The sequence below is a fragment of the Trichoderma atroviride genome, chromosome 6 (assembly GCF_020647795.1).
Source record: "Trichoderma atroviride chromosome 6, complete sequence".
NCBI lineage: Eukaryota > Fungi > Ascomycota > Sordariomycetes > Hypocreales > Hypocreaceae > Trichoderma > Trichoderma atroviride.
The window spans coordinates 146,102-165,516 of NC_089405.1; the positions used below are offsets into that span (position 1 = coordinate 146,102).

The 19,415-nt window shown below is 45.7% G+C and overlaps 7 protein-coding genes across 7 annotated transcripts; 4 read left to right on the forward strand and 3 right to left on the reverse strand.

Moving 5' to 3' along the window:
- Positions 1–17: 17 nt before the first annotated feature.
- Positions 18–1,925, reverse strand: TrAtP1_010646 (uncharacterized protein; the record flags this gene model as incomplete). The annotated part of the gene is made up of 6 exons (XM_014092116.2): positions 18–448; positions 507–834; positions 888–1,359; positions 1,419–1,583; positions 1,642–1,675; positions 1,727–1,925. 6 exons carry the CDS (start codon positions 1,923–1,925, stop codon positions 111–113), a joined length of 1,536 nt encoding a protein of 511 aa, XP_013947591.2. The 3' UTR covers positions 18–110.
- Positions 1,926–3,043: 1,118 nt separating this feature from the next.
- On the forward strand, positions 3,044–4,763 carry TrAtP1_010647 (uncharacterized protein; the record flags this gene model as incomplete). Its single annotated transcript, XM_066114799.1, has 6 exons — positions 3,044–3,097; positions 3,168–3,256; positions 3,311–4,175; positions 4,234–4,396; positions 4,557–4,622; positions 4,678–4,763. 6 exons carry the CDS (start codon positions 3,044–3,046, stop codon positions 4,761–4,763), a joined length of 1,323 nt encoding a protein of 440 aa, XP_065970896.1.
- Positions 4,764–5,473: 710 nt separating this feature from the next.
- On the reverse strand, positions 5,474–7,953 carry TrAtP1_010648 (uncharacterized protein; the record flags this gene model as incomplete). Its single annotated transcript, XM_014092440.2, has 4 exons — positions 6,755–7,953; positions 6,473–6,698; positions 6,147–6,418; positions 5,474–6,088 (listed from the first exon to the last, which is right to left on the reverse strand). Exons 1-4 carry the CDS (start codon positions 6,992–6,994, stop codon positions 5,474–5,476), a joined length of 1,353 nt encoding a protein of 450 aa, XP_013947915.1. The 5' UTR covers positions 6,995–7,953.
- Positions 7,954–9,328: 1,375 nt separating this feature from the next.
- On the forward strand, positions 9,329–12,057 carry TrAtP1_010649 (uncharacterized protein; the record flags this gene model as incomplete). Its single annotated transcript, XM_014092118.2, has 7 exons — positions 9,329–9,664; positions 9,732–10,409; positions 10,473–10,754; positions 10,814–11,077; positions 11,132–11,309; positions 11,364–11,653; positions 11,719–12,057. 7 exons carry the CDS (start codon positions 9,329–9,331, stop codon positions 12,055–12,057), a joined length of 2,367 nt encoding a protein of 788 aa, XP_013947593.1.
- An 860-nt stretch (positions 12,058–12,917) lies between these two features.
- On the reverse strand, positions 12,918–15,393 carry TrAtP1_010650 (uncharacterized protein; the record flags this gene model as incomplete). The annotated part of the gene is made up of 3 exons (XM_066114800.1): positions 12,918–14,708; positions 14,767–15,060; positions 15,172–15,393. The coding sequence occupies 3 exons, from the start codon at positions 15,391–15,393 to the stop codon at positions 12,918–12,920; spliced, it is 2,307 nt and encodes a 768-aa protein (XP_065970897.1).
- Positions 15,394–16,112: 719 nt separating this feature from the next.
- Positions 16,113–17,195, forward strand: TrAtP1_010651 (uncharacterized protein; the record flags this gene model as incomplete). Its single annotated transcript, XM_014092120.2, has 4 exons — positions 16,113–16,359; positions 16,445–16,828; positions 16,897–17,029; positions 17,081–17,195. The coding sequence occupies 4 exons, from the start codon at positions 16,113–16,115 to the stop codon at positions 17,193–17,195; spliced, it is 879 nt and encodes a 292-aa protein (XP_013947595.1).
- A 1,284-nt stretch (positions 17,196–18,479) lies between these two features.
- Positions 18,480–19,295, forward strand: TrAtP1_010652 (uncharacterized protein; the record flags this gene model as incomplete). The annotated part of the gene is made up of 2 exons (XM_014092121.2): positions 18,480–18,790; positions 18,866–19,295. The coding sequence occupies 2 exons, from the start codon at positions 18,480–18,482 to the stop codon at positions 19,293–19,295; spliced, it is 741 nt and encodes a 246-aa protein (XP_013947596.2).
- Positions 19,296–19,415: the final 120 nt, after the last annotated feature.

Consider the following 19,415-nt stretch of genomic DNA (forward strand, 5'->3'; position numbering starts at 1 on the left):
AATTGACCAGCGATATCATGAGTGACACTAAGAAGCTTTGTATAGTACGAGATGGATAATTTCTACGATACGTAGCTATCTAGCCTGATGCTTGGTACCATTCACAAAAGCTAGAGCACGTATCTAAACATTGGCCCATAATTCTCCACGGCCTGATCCTGAACAGTTGATTCCCCTCTTTCTCGGGCTTCCACAAGCCTCGCCTTCTGTTCCTCTATTGTGCCATATTTCTGGTCCAGCTTCTTGTTCTCTCGGGCAAGGAGGATACGTAGGCCTATTACCAGTAGCGTGGTGAAGAACATGAACGCGGCACAAACCGACTGCCCCTTTACGTAGAAAGGTCCTTCATTGGTTGGGTATAATCGCGTGCCGAGCAATGGACCACATTGTCCGATGACATTGAGAAGAACAATGCCTGCCCCTCGACGCGTATCGCTTCCTTGGTTGTCTAGGGCACATTAGCTGAAAGAAACGGGACGAAACGCTATATGTTAGGGATCACCTACTTAAAACCCATGGCAAAATATTGGCAATGGAGGGAAAGATGCCCCCAGCAGCCATAAATACACCAAAGTAGCGTGCTCCAACAGATTTTGCAGTTGCCAGGATAACGTATCCTACGCCCCCAATTATTGTGAGGAAAATCAGCATGATGCCACGCTGCTGAGTTCTATCGGCGATGTAGGGCGTAACAAGAGTAACGAGAAAAGAGAGGAAGAAGGGAGGCGCCGTCAAGCCTTGGGCATCCACGGCAGAAAACCCCATTTCCGAGAGAATCGTTGGCAGAAAGACGGGGAGAGAGGCGAAGCTGACATTGCAGCTGAAGTACATGAGCTGTAGGAAGTGTCAGCACAGACTCCTGTCAATTACCAGAAATATCTTCTTACACCTGTAAACCAAGCCTTCACGTCGGTTAGTCCTCTCAAGAAATCCATCCAATCAACGTTGCCAATTCTTTCTGCAGAGCCAGCTTGTCGGACGCTTCGTGCCATAGCAACTCTCTTCTCGTCTTCGTCCAAAAACTTGGCTTTCTCAGGAGAATCGGGAAGATAAAAGTACGCAACAGCTGCCATTACGATGGTTGGTAGGCCTTCAACTAGGAACAGTACTCTCCATTTTGCGATGGAAGGATGTCCTGAAGTGATTCCGTACGCCAGAGCACCTGCAAACGTGTTTGCAAGAGGAGCAGCAGAGAGAAATACTCCGCAGCGGAAGCCAACTTCGTGACGCAGATAGAAGAAGGAGAGCAAGAATGGTATTCCAGGCCCGTAACCAGCCTCCGCAGCTCCCATCAGAAATCGTAGAGCCATCTCTCCTCCCCAGGATTGAGTGACTGCTTGAAGGGTTGCTACGAGACCCCTATCGCCATTCGTGTTAGCATTGTCTGAAGGCTCTGTCTGCTCAAGCAGGATCCATACCATATAAAAACAACGATGGTAGCCCAGATGTGTGGCGGCACAATTTTCCACATGATACCAAGGAACTCAAAGATAATGTATGGAATATAAAATATTGTGAGCAGCCAGTCGTAACGATCCCCAACTAGATTGAGATCTTGGCTCATGCCGGCAATACGGGCATTCCTGTCACATTTCCTTTAGAACACAGTCTTGCATATACTTCATTAGGAAAAAGACATACCCAACATTGGATCGATCAAGAAATGCGAGGAGATCTAGCCAAGATCGTTAGCTGCATGTGGTGGTAGAGGTGCAATGCAACGTACAGAGAGCCATCACTAAGGGAACGAGGTTCCTGTCCGTTTTTCGGACAACGCGTCGCTCCAACTCGGCGTCGATAACGTGCTGGTCGACGGCATTTTCATTTTGTATAGGTGAAAGCCCTTTTTCAACATTACCCGCTTCTATGACCTGATCCACGCCTTGAGGCTGCGACGGCTGTGCCTTTGACTTGAAGAGCTGCATTGTCTTTTTTATGAATGCCAACAAGGATGACGTGGAATATTTTCACCAGCAAAGCGTCACGAAACCCCAGATTTTATGGGAATCTCTGTTTGCGGGGTTGGGTCTTAGACATGGGTAGGGGCGATCGTCAACTCCATTCTAACTCCGGATTCTGGATGCCGATCCCTGCGATTTATGGCCACTGGTGCTCAATGAGGAGAAGTACAGGAGTCAGTATCGGGACTTGAGTGCCGATATAGGCGACTTTTAGCCCAAATGCTCATCAAGCGGGCACCTGCAGGTTACCACGTGTAGGTGTTGTTCAATCCCAGCGCGTGAAATGGCCTGTTGTCTCTCGCTATTCCCTGCATAGTTGCCTAGGTAGCCAAGGTAGCCATAGTAGTAACATGAGGATCGGTTACATACAACCCCACCTAACAGTATACAAAGCAAACATTCGAATCCGTAGAGCCGTGCCATCTTAACATTTGGGATTGATTCATACAAGTTCGGGGGTCGTGTAGCGTGGGATATCCTTACTATTGTGCATTCCCCTAAGCCATTCAGAAAAGAGGCATAATGCAACTGGAACATTGGCGGGTTCTATTATGCTCCTACATCGGGCGAAGAGATTATCTTTTTTGTATCATAGTACAACCAAGAGATTCCCATCACTGTTTTCTGCAGACTCTCCTTCACCCTGCGCTTCACCCATTCCCCCCCTGTTGACATAACTTCATAAGTTTAGCCAAATGCACGAGGAATGACTTGCTTAACAAAATAAGTCAGCTTGTTTCTTCCAAAACGCGGCATGCCAATAACATACATCAAGCTTTGATCATGCCATCAAGACTCAGCAGAAGCAAATCAGGAAAAGCATCAAAAGTTAGGCAGTTTAGCGACAATAGTTCTGTGGAGAAGGTTCGGCGAAAAATCGCCGGGGCCCACCCCTCTCTTTCGCAAAACCTCCAAGACGCCTACTATGTGCTTTTGTTTTTGTCTTTTTATCGTCCTTGGCTGACGATAGCAGAGCACTCTTTACAAACAAATGAACAATCTCAATAACAGGCAAATTTCAAATCCTCTAGCGGCCCTACCCATATGCAGCCGCTGGCTTAGGCCACAGCCAGTCTCACTACATGGCGACTAACACCGTAAGGGCGTGCGTTCGCTGCCACCGTAAGAAAACAAAGGTAGGATAAAGCACTTCTGGAGAAAGAAAACAGCGGGAATGAATAATATGAGGATACTAATAAAAAACAGTGCTCTGGCTACCCAGATTGCCTGGCATGCGGGAAGGCAAGAACTCATTGCGAACCGTACACGAGGTATAAGAAAAGCGATAGTTTAGCGTATGGAAAACTACTTGTTCGCTTTGAACGAATTCGATCGCTGACTGATAAAAGGGAACTCAAATATTTTCGGCAGAGGGCTTCTTGGCTTGAAGATGAGATTTTTCGAAATTTCCGCATCCAATGCAAGGATGTGCCAACTGGAAGTTGTCTCAAGTCAGAAGGCGGTGATTTTACCGAAAGGCCGACACCAAGCCCAGGAATTATTTCACCAAGCACCCAGTCGCATGAACAAGGCCCTTCGACGCCAGCGGGCAATGCCGCAGATATAGGCATGTTGGCTTTGAATGCTACTGGAGAAATGAAATACCTGGGTCCTTCAAGCGGCGCCTTCTTTGCTGCATACGCCAGTGCGCTCGCGAGGTCTTGTCTCTCTACGAAGAATTTTGGAAACATCTTACTCAGTTCCCAGCAAGGTGAAGCTAGTAGAGCAAAAGCACATATTTCAGCCAATAGTCTGAGCACTCTCTCGTCTCATGACATCAATCTCTTTCTCATCTCATATAAGATGTGGATACTGCCTCTCTATCCTGTACTGAATTCTGATGACCTAGATATGCTCATAAAGACATATGCTGAAGAGACTGGCAAGGATGATTCCCAGATGCGCCAAGGCAATTCCGAAAAGGATATACAGCTGATGGTATTTTACATGGTCATGGCGCTTGGGGCAGTTAATGCTGCGAATACAATTCAGCAAATTCGCAAACAGTCTCGCCGCAAAGATTTACTAGGCTTCGAAGCTTCAGGGCCATCGCCGATATCTCTTTGCACACGAGCTTTGCAGTTGTATGACTACAACTCTCATATCTTGCATCCGAGCGTTGGCCTCATTCAAGTATTCGCCTTGATTGCAATTTATAGCTCTTTTGGACCGATCGGATCGAGCCAATGGCAGCTAGCTGGCTTTGCAATGAGGGTATTGCTGACTCTTCCTTTCCTGTTTCAGAGCTAGTATTGTTGCTGACATTGTGTAGATGGCTGTAGAAATAGGTTTGCATTGCACTGACGAGGTTTCTGACGCCCCAGATGGGGCAAAAGATCAACGCAATCGTGTCTTCTGGACCATATACGCGATCGAGATTAGTCTCGCTTATAATCTTGGGCGCCCTCCGTCGATAGCAGAAGACCATATTGCTAGTGCGTTACCAAAATCGACAAATGAGAATTTGACCAGCCTGCATTATGTGCGGCATCGACAACTACAAAGTCGAATCGTGACTCAGATCTATGGCATCAATAGCAGTACTCGAAACATGTCAGTCGATAAAAAGGAACTCTTGATCTTGGACTTACAAAGAGAGCTTGATGAGTGGCAAGCCAATATACCAACCAACTCTCGGGACGATGAACAATACCCGTATAGGTTCGTAATAATAACCTCGCCGAAGATGCTTCATATATGCTAACTCAAACCAAAGCTACTGGAATCGTCTCTATCATGGAACAACATTTGTCTTGCACCGAAAAAGTCCGCTCTGCCCCCGTCCCTCTTCTCAGTCTCTAGAGCGATGTATTAGATCCGCTGGAAGCTATATCGACGACGTCATAAAACTCCTTCGCTTTAGCAATATACCCCTATCTTGGATGTTGGTTCAGGGTGTCTTATTTGCCGGCTTAACGATGCTCATAACAGCTAGAACTAGTCTGTACCAGTTAATATCACATGTTGAGGTATCCTTCTTACTGGTTGACCTTCAGTCTTGGATCAGAAATTGCTCCATCTGTCTCACGATTATGAATGAACGCCTGCAAGAAGAATTGTTGTCGAAATTGAATTCTCAATATGAGCTACTGGCAAATGATACTCTCAGACTAATATCTTCAATTATAACCTCACAGCCCGCAAGCAGTTGCACTGAAAGCTCTGCATTTGGAACAAATATGGACAATGGCCTGGAGCTGGATCAAGGCCTTGACATTGACACACCATATGCTAATATGAACTTTGGGGAAGAATATGATTACTTCGACATGTTCAAAAACTTTATGGGTCAAGACCTAACACAAACCTTTTGGAACATATTTCCACACGACATGAACTTGGCACCTGATACAGATCTAGACGAGATATCCGCTAATATACCTAGGTAGTTCAAAAGAGTCTATATAGTGAGTTCGTTCTCTTCTTCTTCTCTCAAAGTTGTGAGATAGTGTGAGCTAATTATATGTGATTATAACAGTACACGAATACTAAATAATTCTCGTATTCCATATTTATGGCGCTAATCGAAGCTTTGCCGCGGCATTTTGGATGGCCTGAATAGCTTCGTCTAGCAAAGGCAGCTTGAGATTGTTATTCGCGTCCAAAGCCAAATCGAGAATGCGATATCCATCTTGGTATCTTTCACTCTGATCCCGGAAATATAGGTAGCTTGTGGCCATCCGCAGACGATACCGACCACCAATAGGCCCGGCATCGTCCTCGCCAAATGCCGAACCTGGAAGGGCTGCGACACCACACTCTTCAATAAGCCAGCGGGATAGCTCTTGGCTGTTCCGAATGCCGCGAGCTTTAAGCTGCTTGGAATACGGATGAAAGGATGGATAAACGTAAAAGGCACCTTTTGGCTCTGAAACTGCGAGGCCGCATTGACGCAAAGCATGATACAGCGCCAAGGTGCATCGCTTGTGCAATAACACAACCTGGCTGCGATACAGATCCATTTCTGGACTGGTATCAAACGCTACCGCGGCGGCTTTTTGGGCGGGGGCTGAAGCCGTAGACCAGCATTCAGACGCATATGCCAAGACTGCCGATTGTACTCTCTCTCCGAAGTCGTTTGCAGGAAAGATGGCATAGCCAACCCTCCATCCTCCGGCGGAATATGTCTATGATAAAAAATTTAATGGTTAGTGAATTAGGTTATAAGAAATAAAAAATATGTACCTTTGAAAGCCCACCAGTCAGAATTTTCTGGCCGACGTTGAATTGCGAGCCTGAGCACGGAGTTGCGCTGGTTTCTTCGGAGAAGCTGATATCGGAATAAATCTCATCGCTAATGAGAGTAATATCGTGGCTTTTGCAAAAGGTGCTGATAATCTCTATATCACTTGTGTTGAAAGCTTGACCAGTGGGATTGGAAGGGCTATTTATGAGCATTATTCGAGGATTACCACCTTGTTCAACTGCGCGTGAAAATGCTGATTGCAGAGAACTTTCTGTAGAAGCTATTAGCGGGGTAGCCTGCAAATCATGAGCTTGCATCTTCATACCTGTGATAGTATGGCGATCTTCTTCATCCGTTTCCACCCAAAAGATCTTTTTTCCTGCATGGGTAATTTGAGGCTCGTAACTGACCCAAGATGGCCGCGGGAGCAGAACGTCCCCTTGAAGAAGATCGAAAAGCGCGAAGAGCAATGGCTTGGATCCTGGAGCCACAACAACTTGGCTTGGTTGGATATTATTCTTGAGACGTCGAGATTGGAATTTGGCAATAGCCTGCCTCAGACGTCAGTATCAACCGTGAAATTTGTATTAGATATCGGAATACCAACTTGTCGCAGTTCGGCCATTCCTGCAACTGGAAGATAGCTGGTGATATTGCTGGCTTCCCTATGAGCCGCAGCTACATCCTTTTGGATAGGAAAGGTAGCTTCGCCAAATCCCAGGTGCACAACTTTGTAGCCTTTGGCTGTGCGCTGCTGAACAAGCTCATTTATTTCCAAAGTAGCGGAAAGACGCATTTGCTTTGCCAGCGCAGTCAAGACGCCGGAATCAATCTCTTTAGATTCCATTTTAAATGACTTTTCAGAGTGATATAAAGAAACTGAACGATTAAAAAATTATTGCCGGGAAACCGATGTATTAAATACTCAATTCTTCTCATAGTTTTCATACATTCGGCGACATGCGCCGAAGAGGCGCGGCGAAAGCAAAGGCCGGCGAAACGGCGCCGCTGGCCGCTTGGACTCGGAGCGTCTATCCGAATCATATTTTCATGATGCCTTCATATATAGGAAACAAGTTCAAAGAGGTCATGAGTAAGCTTCTTCATATTGAAAGTACCACCAAGATACTAAGCCGCTAATATGAGTCCTATTGGAGTAGATATGTTGAAACTGGATGGCTGTCGGATTCCTCTTCTGCGAACCACTCGCGCCCCGAAATACGGGCGAGTACATTGTCGAAGATATGGCAAGGGATACAGCAATTCCTTTTCTTAACTTCTCTTCTGGGATGATGACTGCAATTTTGACAGCTCATGGCATTCTTCATCTAATATCAATTTCATAGGTTGACGAAATTGGGCGGACGATTAAGCAGGAACTGCAAGTAGAATTCAGCTCTGACAGACATTCCTAATCGTAAATAAAGCTTTCATATGTACATTGCAGCTCCTCGGCTTCTTAGCCTCTACCAAAACGGATGTGCCAAGAAGTAGTATTAATCGCCAAGAACCAGAATGGGCAGCTACAGTACTATCGGAGTGCGTACCGTTTTACGCCTTTAGTAAATCACAAGGAACGGTATGAGGCAATTGTGGCCGTACTTTGTATATATGTAGAGCATATCATATGAGTGGGATGATAAAAGCCCCAGGCTATCTAAAAGGCCGCAACCCGACCCCATGGTCACTAGAATGAACAGCAACTGTATCTATATACCTAACGAAGCTTTCTCTGTCAAGATAACAGAAGTATGAGGGATATAGCATATATACCTACTCAGCCTGAGATTCAAATGCGAACTAGAGCCTACATTCCACTTGTACTTGTTGATCCGCTTCTACGAGAGTGTATGTCCTCGAACCTTTGTGGCAACCCCCCACTTAATATCATGGGTACTGGGCAACATGATGTCTAAACAGGGCTATATCGTGTTACATTATGCTTATGAAATATAGATCCGGCTCCCCCAGGCGTGGCCCAAAATTAGCCACATGGTCTTCTCCTTGGGCACTTATCACATTACCAAATTTGCCCGACACACCCCGAGTTTAGTAGCTCAGAGGGGCGAACAAAAGGTCTTCTCTAGCCTTTTACAGCTAAAATCCATAAAGCAAGGCTGTAGCATTTAGATGCTAGCTCGCTATCTTTGGTGAGGTGATAATGAAGGCTATTTAAGCATATCACTTGTCAGCTGTTCGGGAAATTTGTATTACTGTAGCTGCTGTTACTTCTCAACGTGAAATGGGTGGCGAGCTGACCCCCAAACCGCCAAGACGGTTGTGGATACATGCAGCCATCTAAGTCATTCGCCCCAACACAGTTATTTCAAGTACCAGTACCGCAGAGTCGATTGCCCCCAAGTGAAGGAATAAACCCAAGGAGATTGCTTCCTAAAGGCAGATAACAATTGCTTCGTGTTATCTGCTTTTCTATTGGGTAGAGGTAGAATAGGGTCGATATAATAATTTTATGGGATAAGATGACATGTAATTTACAATACTCGCAAACTGGTATACTTGAATATGCCAAGGCTAGAAGTACAATACTTATATGTTGATAAGCCATTACCCATATATCTGAGCCCGACTATTGAGAAGCAGAGTGGAGCATGCTACTAGTCTTTTTTTTTGTTTGTTTTCTGGAGCAAGAGGAATGCAAATTAAATTGAAATTTGAATTTTGTAAGTTCAAAGTATGCGCAAATTATTGAGGCGTTTGGTAACTGTTGGATTGAAGACCAACATCTGATGCCGCTTTGCGTGATAATCTAGAACGTCTCCATCAACTTAATCTACAAACTAGTCTCGGGACCTTTTCCAAGCGCATGGTATCGAGACTAGCCACAGGCGGAAAGTCCGTGCCCTTTTGGTGCATGTTTTCAAAAGTCCCTGCCAAAAGATCTGTGGTTGGTCGTTAGTCGCCACTCCAAAATACCTAATCTATTGATTGCATAACGTCTCACCCGTATTACACCACCGTCCTTGCAACCCCATCACGATCCAGATGTATCTTTTTGTCTTGGAATGATACCGTCCACAAGATATCGCGATAGAGGCGGCAAAAAAATGAAAATGTTTATAGAAACAGGCTCAGCCAAAAGGCCAGTCCCCTGAATTTCCCTTTTCTGTTTTGTTTTGACGCAGCATCTATACTACCCACGTGGTTGCTGATTCATGCCAACATGGCGGCGTCAATTACAGATGATAATGTTGTTATCGAGGCCAAGGCAGTCAGGCATGAAATATCCGACGAGGAGGTTCGCTATGGTGGCACCACAGATTTCGAGAAGAACGAAAAGGTTACAGCCGAAATAACCAGCGCCGTCCCCGTTGATGGTGACGACTACGACAAGAATAGTGGACAGGGCAGCGACGATGTTATCATTGTCACCGGCGCGGATGCAGCAGCTCATCTATTGCCGCTACGAGATGATCGGGAGCCTTCCGTGACATTCCGAAGTCTCTTCCTGGCTACATGTCTTTCTGCTTTTCAAGCTATTATGAGCCAGATCTACCAGGTACACGATATACCGCATCGAGAAATGCTCTTCATATCCGTTGAGACAAAGCTAACATACACTATAGTTCAAACCAACGGCAGTAACAATTTCAGGAACGTTTATTGTTCTCATCGCTTACTTCGCAGGTAATGCGTGGGCTGCATTTCTTCCTCGCGGTGATCGATTAAGGGCACGATGGGCAGCCAAGAACGGTGAAGCAAAGGTACCATTCTGGATAACTGTCGTCTCTTTCATCAATCCTGGACCCTGGAATCTGAAAGAGCATGCTGTATGTGCTATTACAGCCACATCAGCCTCAAATGCCTCTGCCAGTATTACCGTGTTCACTGCACAAGATCTATTCTACAACTTGCCTTTGTCTGCATCTACTGTCATCTTGAGCACCATTTCCATTGGACTATTCGGCTATGGCATCTGTGGCATGCTGCGTCCTATTGCAGTCTGGCACGTCGAAGCTGTCTACTGGAGCACTCTTCCTACTGTCAAGACTCTCCAAGGACTGCACTGGCAAGACTTGAAAGGTTCTAAACCACTTCGATTCTTCTGGTACAGCTTCGTGGGAATGTTCTTTTACGAATTCTTCCCAGCTTACATTTTCCCGTTTCTCAATTCTGTCTCTATCCCGTGTTTAGCAGCCATGCGTGCCACTGGTTCGAAAGCAGCGGTCCTTACGAACCTTTTCGGCGGCGCGCAAAACAACGAAGGGTTGGGACTATTCAGTCTTTCTTTCGATTGGCAATATGTGAGAGAGCATCCATTCGTCTAACGGTATTGAAAGTAGGGGATAACTAACACCTGTGATTAGATTACGTCTTTTAACACCTCTCTACCCCTTACGCTACAGGCTCATTCCGTAGCGGGATTTATCGTTTGTTACATTGTGATGCTCGCCATTTATTATTCAAATTCTTGGAATGCAAAGTCGCAGCCATTCATGTCTACGCAACTCCGATCTGAAGATGGTTCCAAGTATCCTATTTCCAAAGTGTTTGTTGGTGGTGTGCTCGACGAAAGCGCTTTGCAAAAGTATGGCATCCCTAGGCTCACAGGAAGCTTTGCATACGCCATGTTCATGGCGAATGCCGCAGTAAGTATCCACGCATCATACACAAACCATATAAATCTCAGTGGCTAACAATCATTTAGATTGGAGCTCTAGTTGCTCATTGTGCTCTGTTCTGGGGCGGAGATATCAAGAGAGCATACAAGAGCGCAAAGAGTGGACGATACGACGACCGACATCACGCACACATGGCAGAGAACTACAAGGAGACACCATGGTGGTGGTACATATCGGTACTTGTGTTCAGCTTCGTTCTCGGCCTTGTCGTTGTCATCAAGGAAAATATTACCCTTCCAGCGTGGGCTTATATCGTATCGCTACTCCTGGGAATCTTTATCGCGCCCTTTGTAAGTCTTCATCATAAAAGATCAATACCTTGAGCTATCTAACACAGCCTCCAGAGCACCATCCTTTATTCACGATATGGTAACGGCATTGCCACCAATAACTTGTCCAAGATGTTGGCTGGCCTGATGCTTCCGGGACGCCCCGTCGGCAACATGTATTTTGCTGCTTGGTCACATAACGTTATTACAAACTGTGTCAACCTATGCAATGACTTGAAGATGGGAGAATATCGTAAGTATCATGCCGGCATCGTGCGTCGCTGGAAATACTAATGCGTTGATGCAGTGAAAATTCCTCCTCGAGTCATGTTTGTGACACAAATCTACGGCACTATCCTGGGCGGCTTTGTCAACTACGCCATCATGATCACAATCGTCAACGGTAACCGCGACCTCCTTGTTGATGGTAATGGAAACGCTTCGTGGAGTGGTGCGACCATTCAATCATACAACACCAACGCGACATCTTGGGCCCTCGCAAAATACCTTTACAAGGCGGGTGCAGAGTACGAAATGGTATCTGTCGGACTGGCTATCGGTGCTGCAGTGGTTGTGGTTCATCGTATATTCTCATATGTAAGTCTCATACCTCGACTAGTCGTTCGCTCAATGGCCCCTAATCATTACTCCTCTTTGGATAGTACGTCCCTAAAATCCGAAACTTTTCGACCTACGACATCAACATGCCTCAGTTCATTCAATATGCGGGATACATCCCGTACAATGCGTCCCAGACTTGCGTTATCTTGAGTCAGCTTCTCGCCGGGTTTTTCACTCAATTTTATCTCCGAAATTACCGACCGCGTATCTTCAAAGATTACTCATACCTCATCACTGGCGCCTTCGATGGTGCCAGTCTTACTGCACTGTTCATTCTATCTTTTGCAGTTTTCGGAGCTGGTGGACGTTCTATCCCCTTTCCCTCGTGGTGGGGAAACCATCTCGATGGCTACTATGACTTCTGCCCGGTCGCAGAGTAAGCAAGGTTTGAACATGTTCTTTTTCGCTAATACTATGATTTTGCAAAGGAAATCCCGCTATGAAGTTCACACGAACTCTTTCATCTGTCCTTGCAGCTATTTCTCGAATACTTTGTACCAAGGATATAGCTCAAGAACTTATCAAGGGAGATCCGTCGGAAGGTCATAATGGTCCCATCGTCTTGCGACAAGCAAGATGGGAACTAGATATCTCGAATAACAACCCTATTTGCGTTGCTTGATACTCCCAGCGATGATACAAGTGACTGTTACTATTTAAAAGCGTGCACTGATGTACAGTGTTACGCTACTATTGCGTCGGAGACGATCAGACGATCAGACCATCGGTCCGATACACTCGCCCAAAGACTGATTGAACTAATGGCGAATATGTACTTTTGCTAGCTACAGAGTGGATATATGAATGCATATTGCTACTGAGCTCGCCTTCAAAAAGGTAGTGGTTGGGGTCAATTACCCTTCCTCAAAAAGTTTGGCAAACTCATCACTGAAGAGAGCGCGGTAATCTTTGGACATAGACTGTCGGAGTAGGTTGGAAAGTGCACTAGCTACTCCCTCATAATGGTGTTGTGACGCAATATCCTATACTTTATTACTCGTTATGATCGAGCCAAGTGGCTGTGTTCCAATGAGAAGGCGGCTGATTGCTCCATGTTATTGGCAATGTTGCCTCTTCATACCCCATCCCATACATCGCGTTTCACTACTCAAATTAAGAAACATTAAGAAGTAACTACAGTCTACGAGTTATTCAATACAGCTATACCCAATATTTGCCTCCCTAAGCACAAGGCAAAGATGCACAGTTGAACTCTTCTTTAAGAATGGTTTGTCCGTCCTCAATGTTCACAAAAGTTCCAGGTATTGCGCTGCAGCTCTTCGTCCATATCGTCTTTTTTCGCTGATCTTTCTTCCATTAGGTCCAACCGGATGCTTTTGGCTTCATTCAAGCTGATTGGAAGTCCCGAATCTTCAAGAATGGCATGGGCCAGCTCATTCGGTAGTCTGTGAGCAATAGCCTGCTCAGCACCAGATTCACGAGACCACCACTCTCGCTGCTGTGGCGGTACAATGGCTGTGGAAATGACAGGAATCGCCGGATCCACAAGGAATAGAGCCAGAATCTTGCGGTGGCCCGGCCTTGTTGGGTCCTTGAGGCGAAATGGAGATACACGATGTTGCAGAAGATTCGGAAAGAAAACAGCGCGAGTATCGGCATCTCCTGTGGAAGGGCTATTCGTGGTGAGAACGCCGCCAATGCTTTGCAAAGTGTCGCGGTAGGCATTTGGGATAGCAAATGTGCGTTCAATTGGAAAATGTTGGCTTTGCTCGTAGTTGAGATTGACCACAAGCTCCTCGCGATCGGCAGGCGTACGAAAGTCAAGATGACAGTCGGTGATGTTTTCAGAGTCGTAGTAGAAAAGCGCGGTTGCGCAGATACGCTCATTTAGCATTCCCTCTGTATGCCACGATCCACCTTCAAACTCGGTAGGGTCGTTGTTGACGAGTATATCCTCGTAATCAGGAAGATTCAAGGACAAAGATCGTCTCGGGCTTGACGAAACATCGGAATCCGTTGAGGAAGCTTCAGAGGTGCCTGGCTTATACGAGGATCCTTCCAAATCTGGGTCGCTGGCATTGTTGTTGAGAGGGTTCATATACCAATCAGCAAGCTCTTTAGACACTTCAAATTTATAATCAGGGTCTTCGGGATTGAGATGAACATTAGCCAACTTGACAATGACTTGGATTCGAGATGCTCCGTTGAAGAAATCGCTGGATTTGACATCAGATGCCTTCAACCGAACATGGCCATCGTCGCTAGGCTCGGGTTCTGGCAGATTGAGCTTGTGCGTTTCACTCATCCACTCCATATCGCGCTTGAAACGTTCAGTGTCCCGATACTCTCCAGTATAAGCTTCAGTATCATCGCGCCGTGGCTCGCCTTCGTCAAGTGGACGATTCCACGGATTGCAATTGTAATATTGCTGACAAATTTCAGGAGTTGTACACTCTTCGCGTGCCTCTTTTGTTTTCAAGCGCTGGGTTTCAAACTCTTTAGGCCATCGGTATACGACATCCCATGCTGGTAATGACTTCTCAATGAAGCGTTCAATGATGGGGTACAGACTTGCATGGTCCACTGGATGCAAGTTGTTGATATAGCTGTCGATTTTGGCAGACTGGCCATCAAGAACAACTTCGCATGGCAGCCATTGAAATCTGCCTGAAAGAGAAGGCATGGATAGCTCATAACGCCTTGAATACATAGACTGCTCAGGATTGGCTATTTCGATTGGTCTTGGAGCCGGTAGAATAGTTCCAACCCCACAATAGCTCAAAGCGTTCGTAAGATTAATCCTTTTGTCAAGTAGCACGGGAGTACGGCCATAGATGAAGGGCCATAGAGAGGGGTGTACTAGATCGAGAACCTTACGGGTGGTTCCCGGATGCCAGTCTCTTTCTTCATCAGGAACGTTTTCAAGCTTTGCAGCTTCCGAGCGAAGAGCATTTCGTAAGCTGTCGGGGACGAGGCTATCGGATTTGATGACACAAGAAGAATAGTCGAAGATGGGAATCAGTCCAGTTTTTGTAAACAAATCCGCTTTGATGCGCAATTCGTTGATGCACTAATATTATTCGTGTCAATTGGGTATTCCCTTCGCATTTTGGATGGTTTAGACTTACGGCGTCAGCCATGGCGGGAGTGAAATCTGCGTAATCTCGATATTCTTTCCAATTCATTTGCAGCGCCTCTTGTTTCCATTTTTCGGCAATCTGAGAATCAAAAACCTTTTCCCACCACTGAGCTTTGTTTGTTATTTCCTCCACAAACTTCAACATGCAAACTTCTCGGATCAGAAGTGTTGCAGCTTTCCAGTCGTAGCCTTCAGCTCCTATCAAGACTGGAAATCTCTGGTCACTGGGCGGCATATACCGTAAAGGAAGTCCTAAGCCTGGTATTTGAAGATGTGACAGTGCCTACAGTCGTCGTCAACATAGGTACATTTACTACGCCGAGTGAGGCACCAAGTATGCTGAAACTGGAAGGTGGCGGTATTCAATAAGAAAAGAAAAAAAATTGAAACTTACCTTGTTACGATCATTCATTTCTTTTAATGAATCTTCAATGGCTTCATCAATGAGCAGGTCAAGAGCCTGGTCAAGTGAATCATCTTGCTCATCGTGGCTGTAACCGGGGCCTTGGAACCAGCGTCGAGCATCCCAGATGCGAGGTCTTTTATTCTGCGACTTGACCCATTCTTTGAAGCCATTAATTTTCTCTTCAGAAAGCCCAGATCCGGCGTTGTCCATTGTGATTGATATCGTATGTTGTTGCGAAGTGTTGTCAAGAGTTGCTGAAGCTGGCAGCGTATAGCCAGGGGCTAGGCAGCAGGAAGACTTTAATACCGAACAAACTAAGCTACTTGTGGCTTTAGCTATCGCCTGCCTAGAATACGAGCGAGTCTCACGACCCGAGATTTCGGGTCAGGCACGTGAAGCTACCTATGAAGGCTATATATAGCATATTTTATTATAGCAAACCATTAAAAATCAGTTCGCTATGCGTGGGTCTTCTTTTATTCTTCTTTATTTCCCATCAAGCACTGCTTGCCTGAAACAACAGCCTTTTTCAGGCTACTGCTCTACCCCGCACTTTGTTGACTCTTGGGGATCGCAGTCTCTGGATTCTATTTTGCGAGGGTGTTGGTCACACTTCAACAATGCGTATCTTCACGATAATCTTGTCATTGATATATATATGAAACTAGCGACAATGAGCAGCTATTTAATAATTATCGAAGAAGCGGAATATAATGTCAAGACCATTTCGATGCGAAGTCGGAAGAGTCTTGTGGAGTAATTATTTGGCCTCTAAACTGGTTACTCCACATTTTGCATTAGGCGCGCCGAGTAGTTGAAAGCATGATTTAATAATAACTCATAGAGGGAGGCATTTCAATGCCATCAACTTTACATCAATGCTATTTCCCTTTCATCGATAGTGATCGCACTACCTACATCACTTGAAAATGGCTGAAAGCATGCAAAATGGCGTCTTCCGGCGTAACAACACAGCACCCCCTGCGGATAATGGGGTCATGTCTCTCTTCTCCCTAAAGGGCAAGACAGCAATCATATCAGGCGCGGGAGGGGGAATCGGTCTTGCTGCTGCCAAAGCATTCGCTGAAGCGGGTGCCAACGTGGCTATATGGTATAATACGAATGAAGAGGCTATTGAAAAGGCAACGGGAATTGAAAGAGCGTTTAACGTTAAATGTAACAAAGATGAGCCCCAGAAAGCCCCTTCGTCTCATTGCACAGGCCCAAAGTAGCTGCTTTATACTAATCTATTGCTGGGCAGGCAGAGCGTATCAAGTCAACGTAACATCCTGCGATGAAGTAGAGGCAGCGATGGAGAAGACTATCAAAGAATTCGACGGCCGCCTTGATGTGTTTGTCGCCAACTCGGGCACTTCATGGGGCGATGAAGCATTCGTTGACGCAGATATCCAGAGATATCATAATCTCATGAAGATCAATGTCGACGGAGTAGTCTACTGCGCGCGTGCTGCTGGCAACCACTTTAGGAGACAGAAGAAGGAAGGAACGACTATAGATGGATCGAAATTGAGTAATTTTTCGAGTGGCAGCTTCATCGCCACCGCCAGTATGTCCGGACATATTGTAAATATTCCTCGACGCCAGGCGGCGTACAACGCTTCAAAAGCGCATATTATCCACTTTTGTAAGTTTACCCAAGCAATATCTCACTTCCAGAGACAAGATTCTCGAACGCTAAATGATGCTGGCAAGGCAAATCTCTTGCTATCGAATGGCTCGGGTTTGCCAGAGTTAACAGCGTATCTCCGGGATTCGTCAACACCGGCTTGTCTGGATCTGTGGCTGAAGAGGTTATGGATTCAATTAAAGATAAAATTCCTATGGGGTAAGCAAATACTCGAAAGCATTTAAAGAGACATCTCATTAACTTTCCTAGACGTTTTGGCGAGACAGTGGAGATGCAGGGAATCTACCTATATCTGGCCTCTGATGCCTCTACTTATGCGACTGGGGCTGACTTTATCGTTGACGGTGGCTACACTGCTCCGTAAAGTATTGTATCAGACATCTAGTGCAAATATAATCCTAGCATCGCAATTGTGAAAAAGAATTAGCTTCTTCGTTCGCGTGAAAAGATTCTGCTCGCTACTTTCTGCCAAAGGTCTCCACAAAGCGATGCTCTGTAGTGTGCCTTGAGATATGTTTGAGCTTCTTCGTTGTAAAATATGACTCACCAGATGTATCATCTCTTTTTCTTACCTCGGATAATTATGCTTCATAATGCTGATAACCTTTGCTTATTTTATAAAGCGCAAGCTCGAAAACGCTGGCTATAAAGTTACTGACATCTTAGCGATTGTTAGGGATCCTCTTCTTGCTCGGAGAAAGAAAAAGGCGGGATAAAAGATTGGACAGACGGGCCATTCTTCTTTTTGCATTGCTTTTCCTCCTTTTTTTGCACAGAGCGCTCTGCACACCGACACGAATGAATGTCCCGCGATCGGACTAGCGAGAGGATTCGGACCTCCGAAATCTTCAAAGGGCGCGGATGATTTGCGCATCGTATTTATTGAGGACCGCCCAATCACCCAATAAAAAAACTTCAATCATTGCTCTTAACAGTCCAATGGCCAATAATCTTCATCCATTGCTTCGTATGCACGAACACTCAAACTGTGCGATGGACAACAAAAGCGAAAGCTGTGTTCGCTCTACACCTGTTCATGGCTTGGATGATAAAGATAACGATTCTGAGTCATTCACAGACGGTGGCTTGCGAGCATGGCTGGTGGTTTTGGGCGCTTTCTTTGGCCTATTTGTTTCTTTCGGTTGGACAAATTGTGCGACATCTTCATTTTAACATGGAAACACTACAGTCTTATAAAAGCTAACTGTCATAGGTGTTGGGGTGTTCCAAGAATATTACGAGACTCATCAGCTTGCATCATTGTCGCCAGGCACAGTATCTTGGATTCCGTCATTATCTATATTTACAATCTTTATCGCGGTAATTGGAACGCCTTGCTCTACTTGAGTAGACCCAGTCTCTTATCTGATCATAGGGGCCTTTTGTAGGGCATCTGTTTGACCATTATGGTCCTAAGACGCTCTTGCTTTTTGGCACTACTATTCACGTATTCGGTCTCATGATGGCATCCGTTTCTTCAAAGTATTACCAATTCATCTTATCTCAATCAATATGCAGTCCAATTGGAGCAGCTATGGTTCTGTACCCGTCTTTTAGCTGTACCACCACATGGTTCCAGAGGAAGTGCGCTTTGGCGATGGGTATTGTAGCCAGTGGATCCAGTTTGGGCGGAGTCATACTACCCATCATGGTAAATCGGCTCATTCCTAGTGTCGGTTTTGGCTGGACGATGCGAATATGTGCCTTTCTTATGCTGGGCTTGCTCGTCATAACGAACTTGACTGTTCGATCACGCCTACGTCCACAGCCAAAGAATTACGATGCTGGGGCCTTGATTAAATCATTCAAGGATGTTCCTTTTTTATTAACAGCCTTTGCTGGCTTTTTCTATTCCATGGGCATGTTTGTACCCATCACCTTCCTAGTAACCTATGGGAGAAGCGTGGGTATGTCGCCACAACTTGCCGGATATCTAGTGTCCATGTTTAATGGAGCAAGGTATGTTATATCAGGGAATTCAGGAAGAAGGTCAGGAGTTTTTACATATGCTAAATTGTTTGGGATATGCTATAGCGGTGTTGGTCGCATCCTTCCAGGATACATAGCAGACAAAGTCGGAAACTTCAATGTATCGCTTTGCGCCGCCTGCTTGTCTACCACTCTGGTATTCGCTTTATGGCTTCCTAGTCATTCCAATGCAGCCACCATGGCTTTTGCTTCTCTGTTTGGATTCAGTAGTGGCACTTATACGGCAATAAGCCCTGCGTTGGTGGCTCAGATATCAGACATCCATGAGATTGGTCTGAGGTCAGGGACCATGTATGCCTTTATGTCAGTCGCGGCATTGACAGGAAGTCCTGTCGGAGGTGCTTTGATCACGGCTGCAAATGGGAGTTACTGGAAATTACAGATTTTCACAGGAGTCATGCTAGCCACGGGAAGTATGTTTTACGGTGCCTCACGATTGTATTTAGCGAAAGGCAAGTTATGGGCGAAAGTGTAAGCATCGTGCGGGTGCTTGGCTGTCTGAATAAGATAGATGTCATAAAGAAGAGCATTGGAACTGGCGAAGAAACATGGCCAGTGTGATAATGGTCAGAGTTTCATAAATGAAAACACCTCT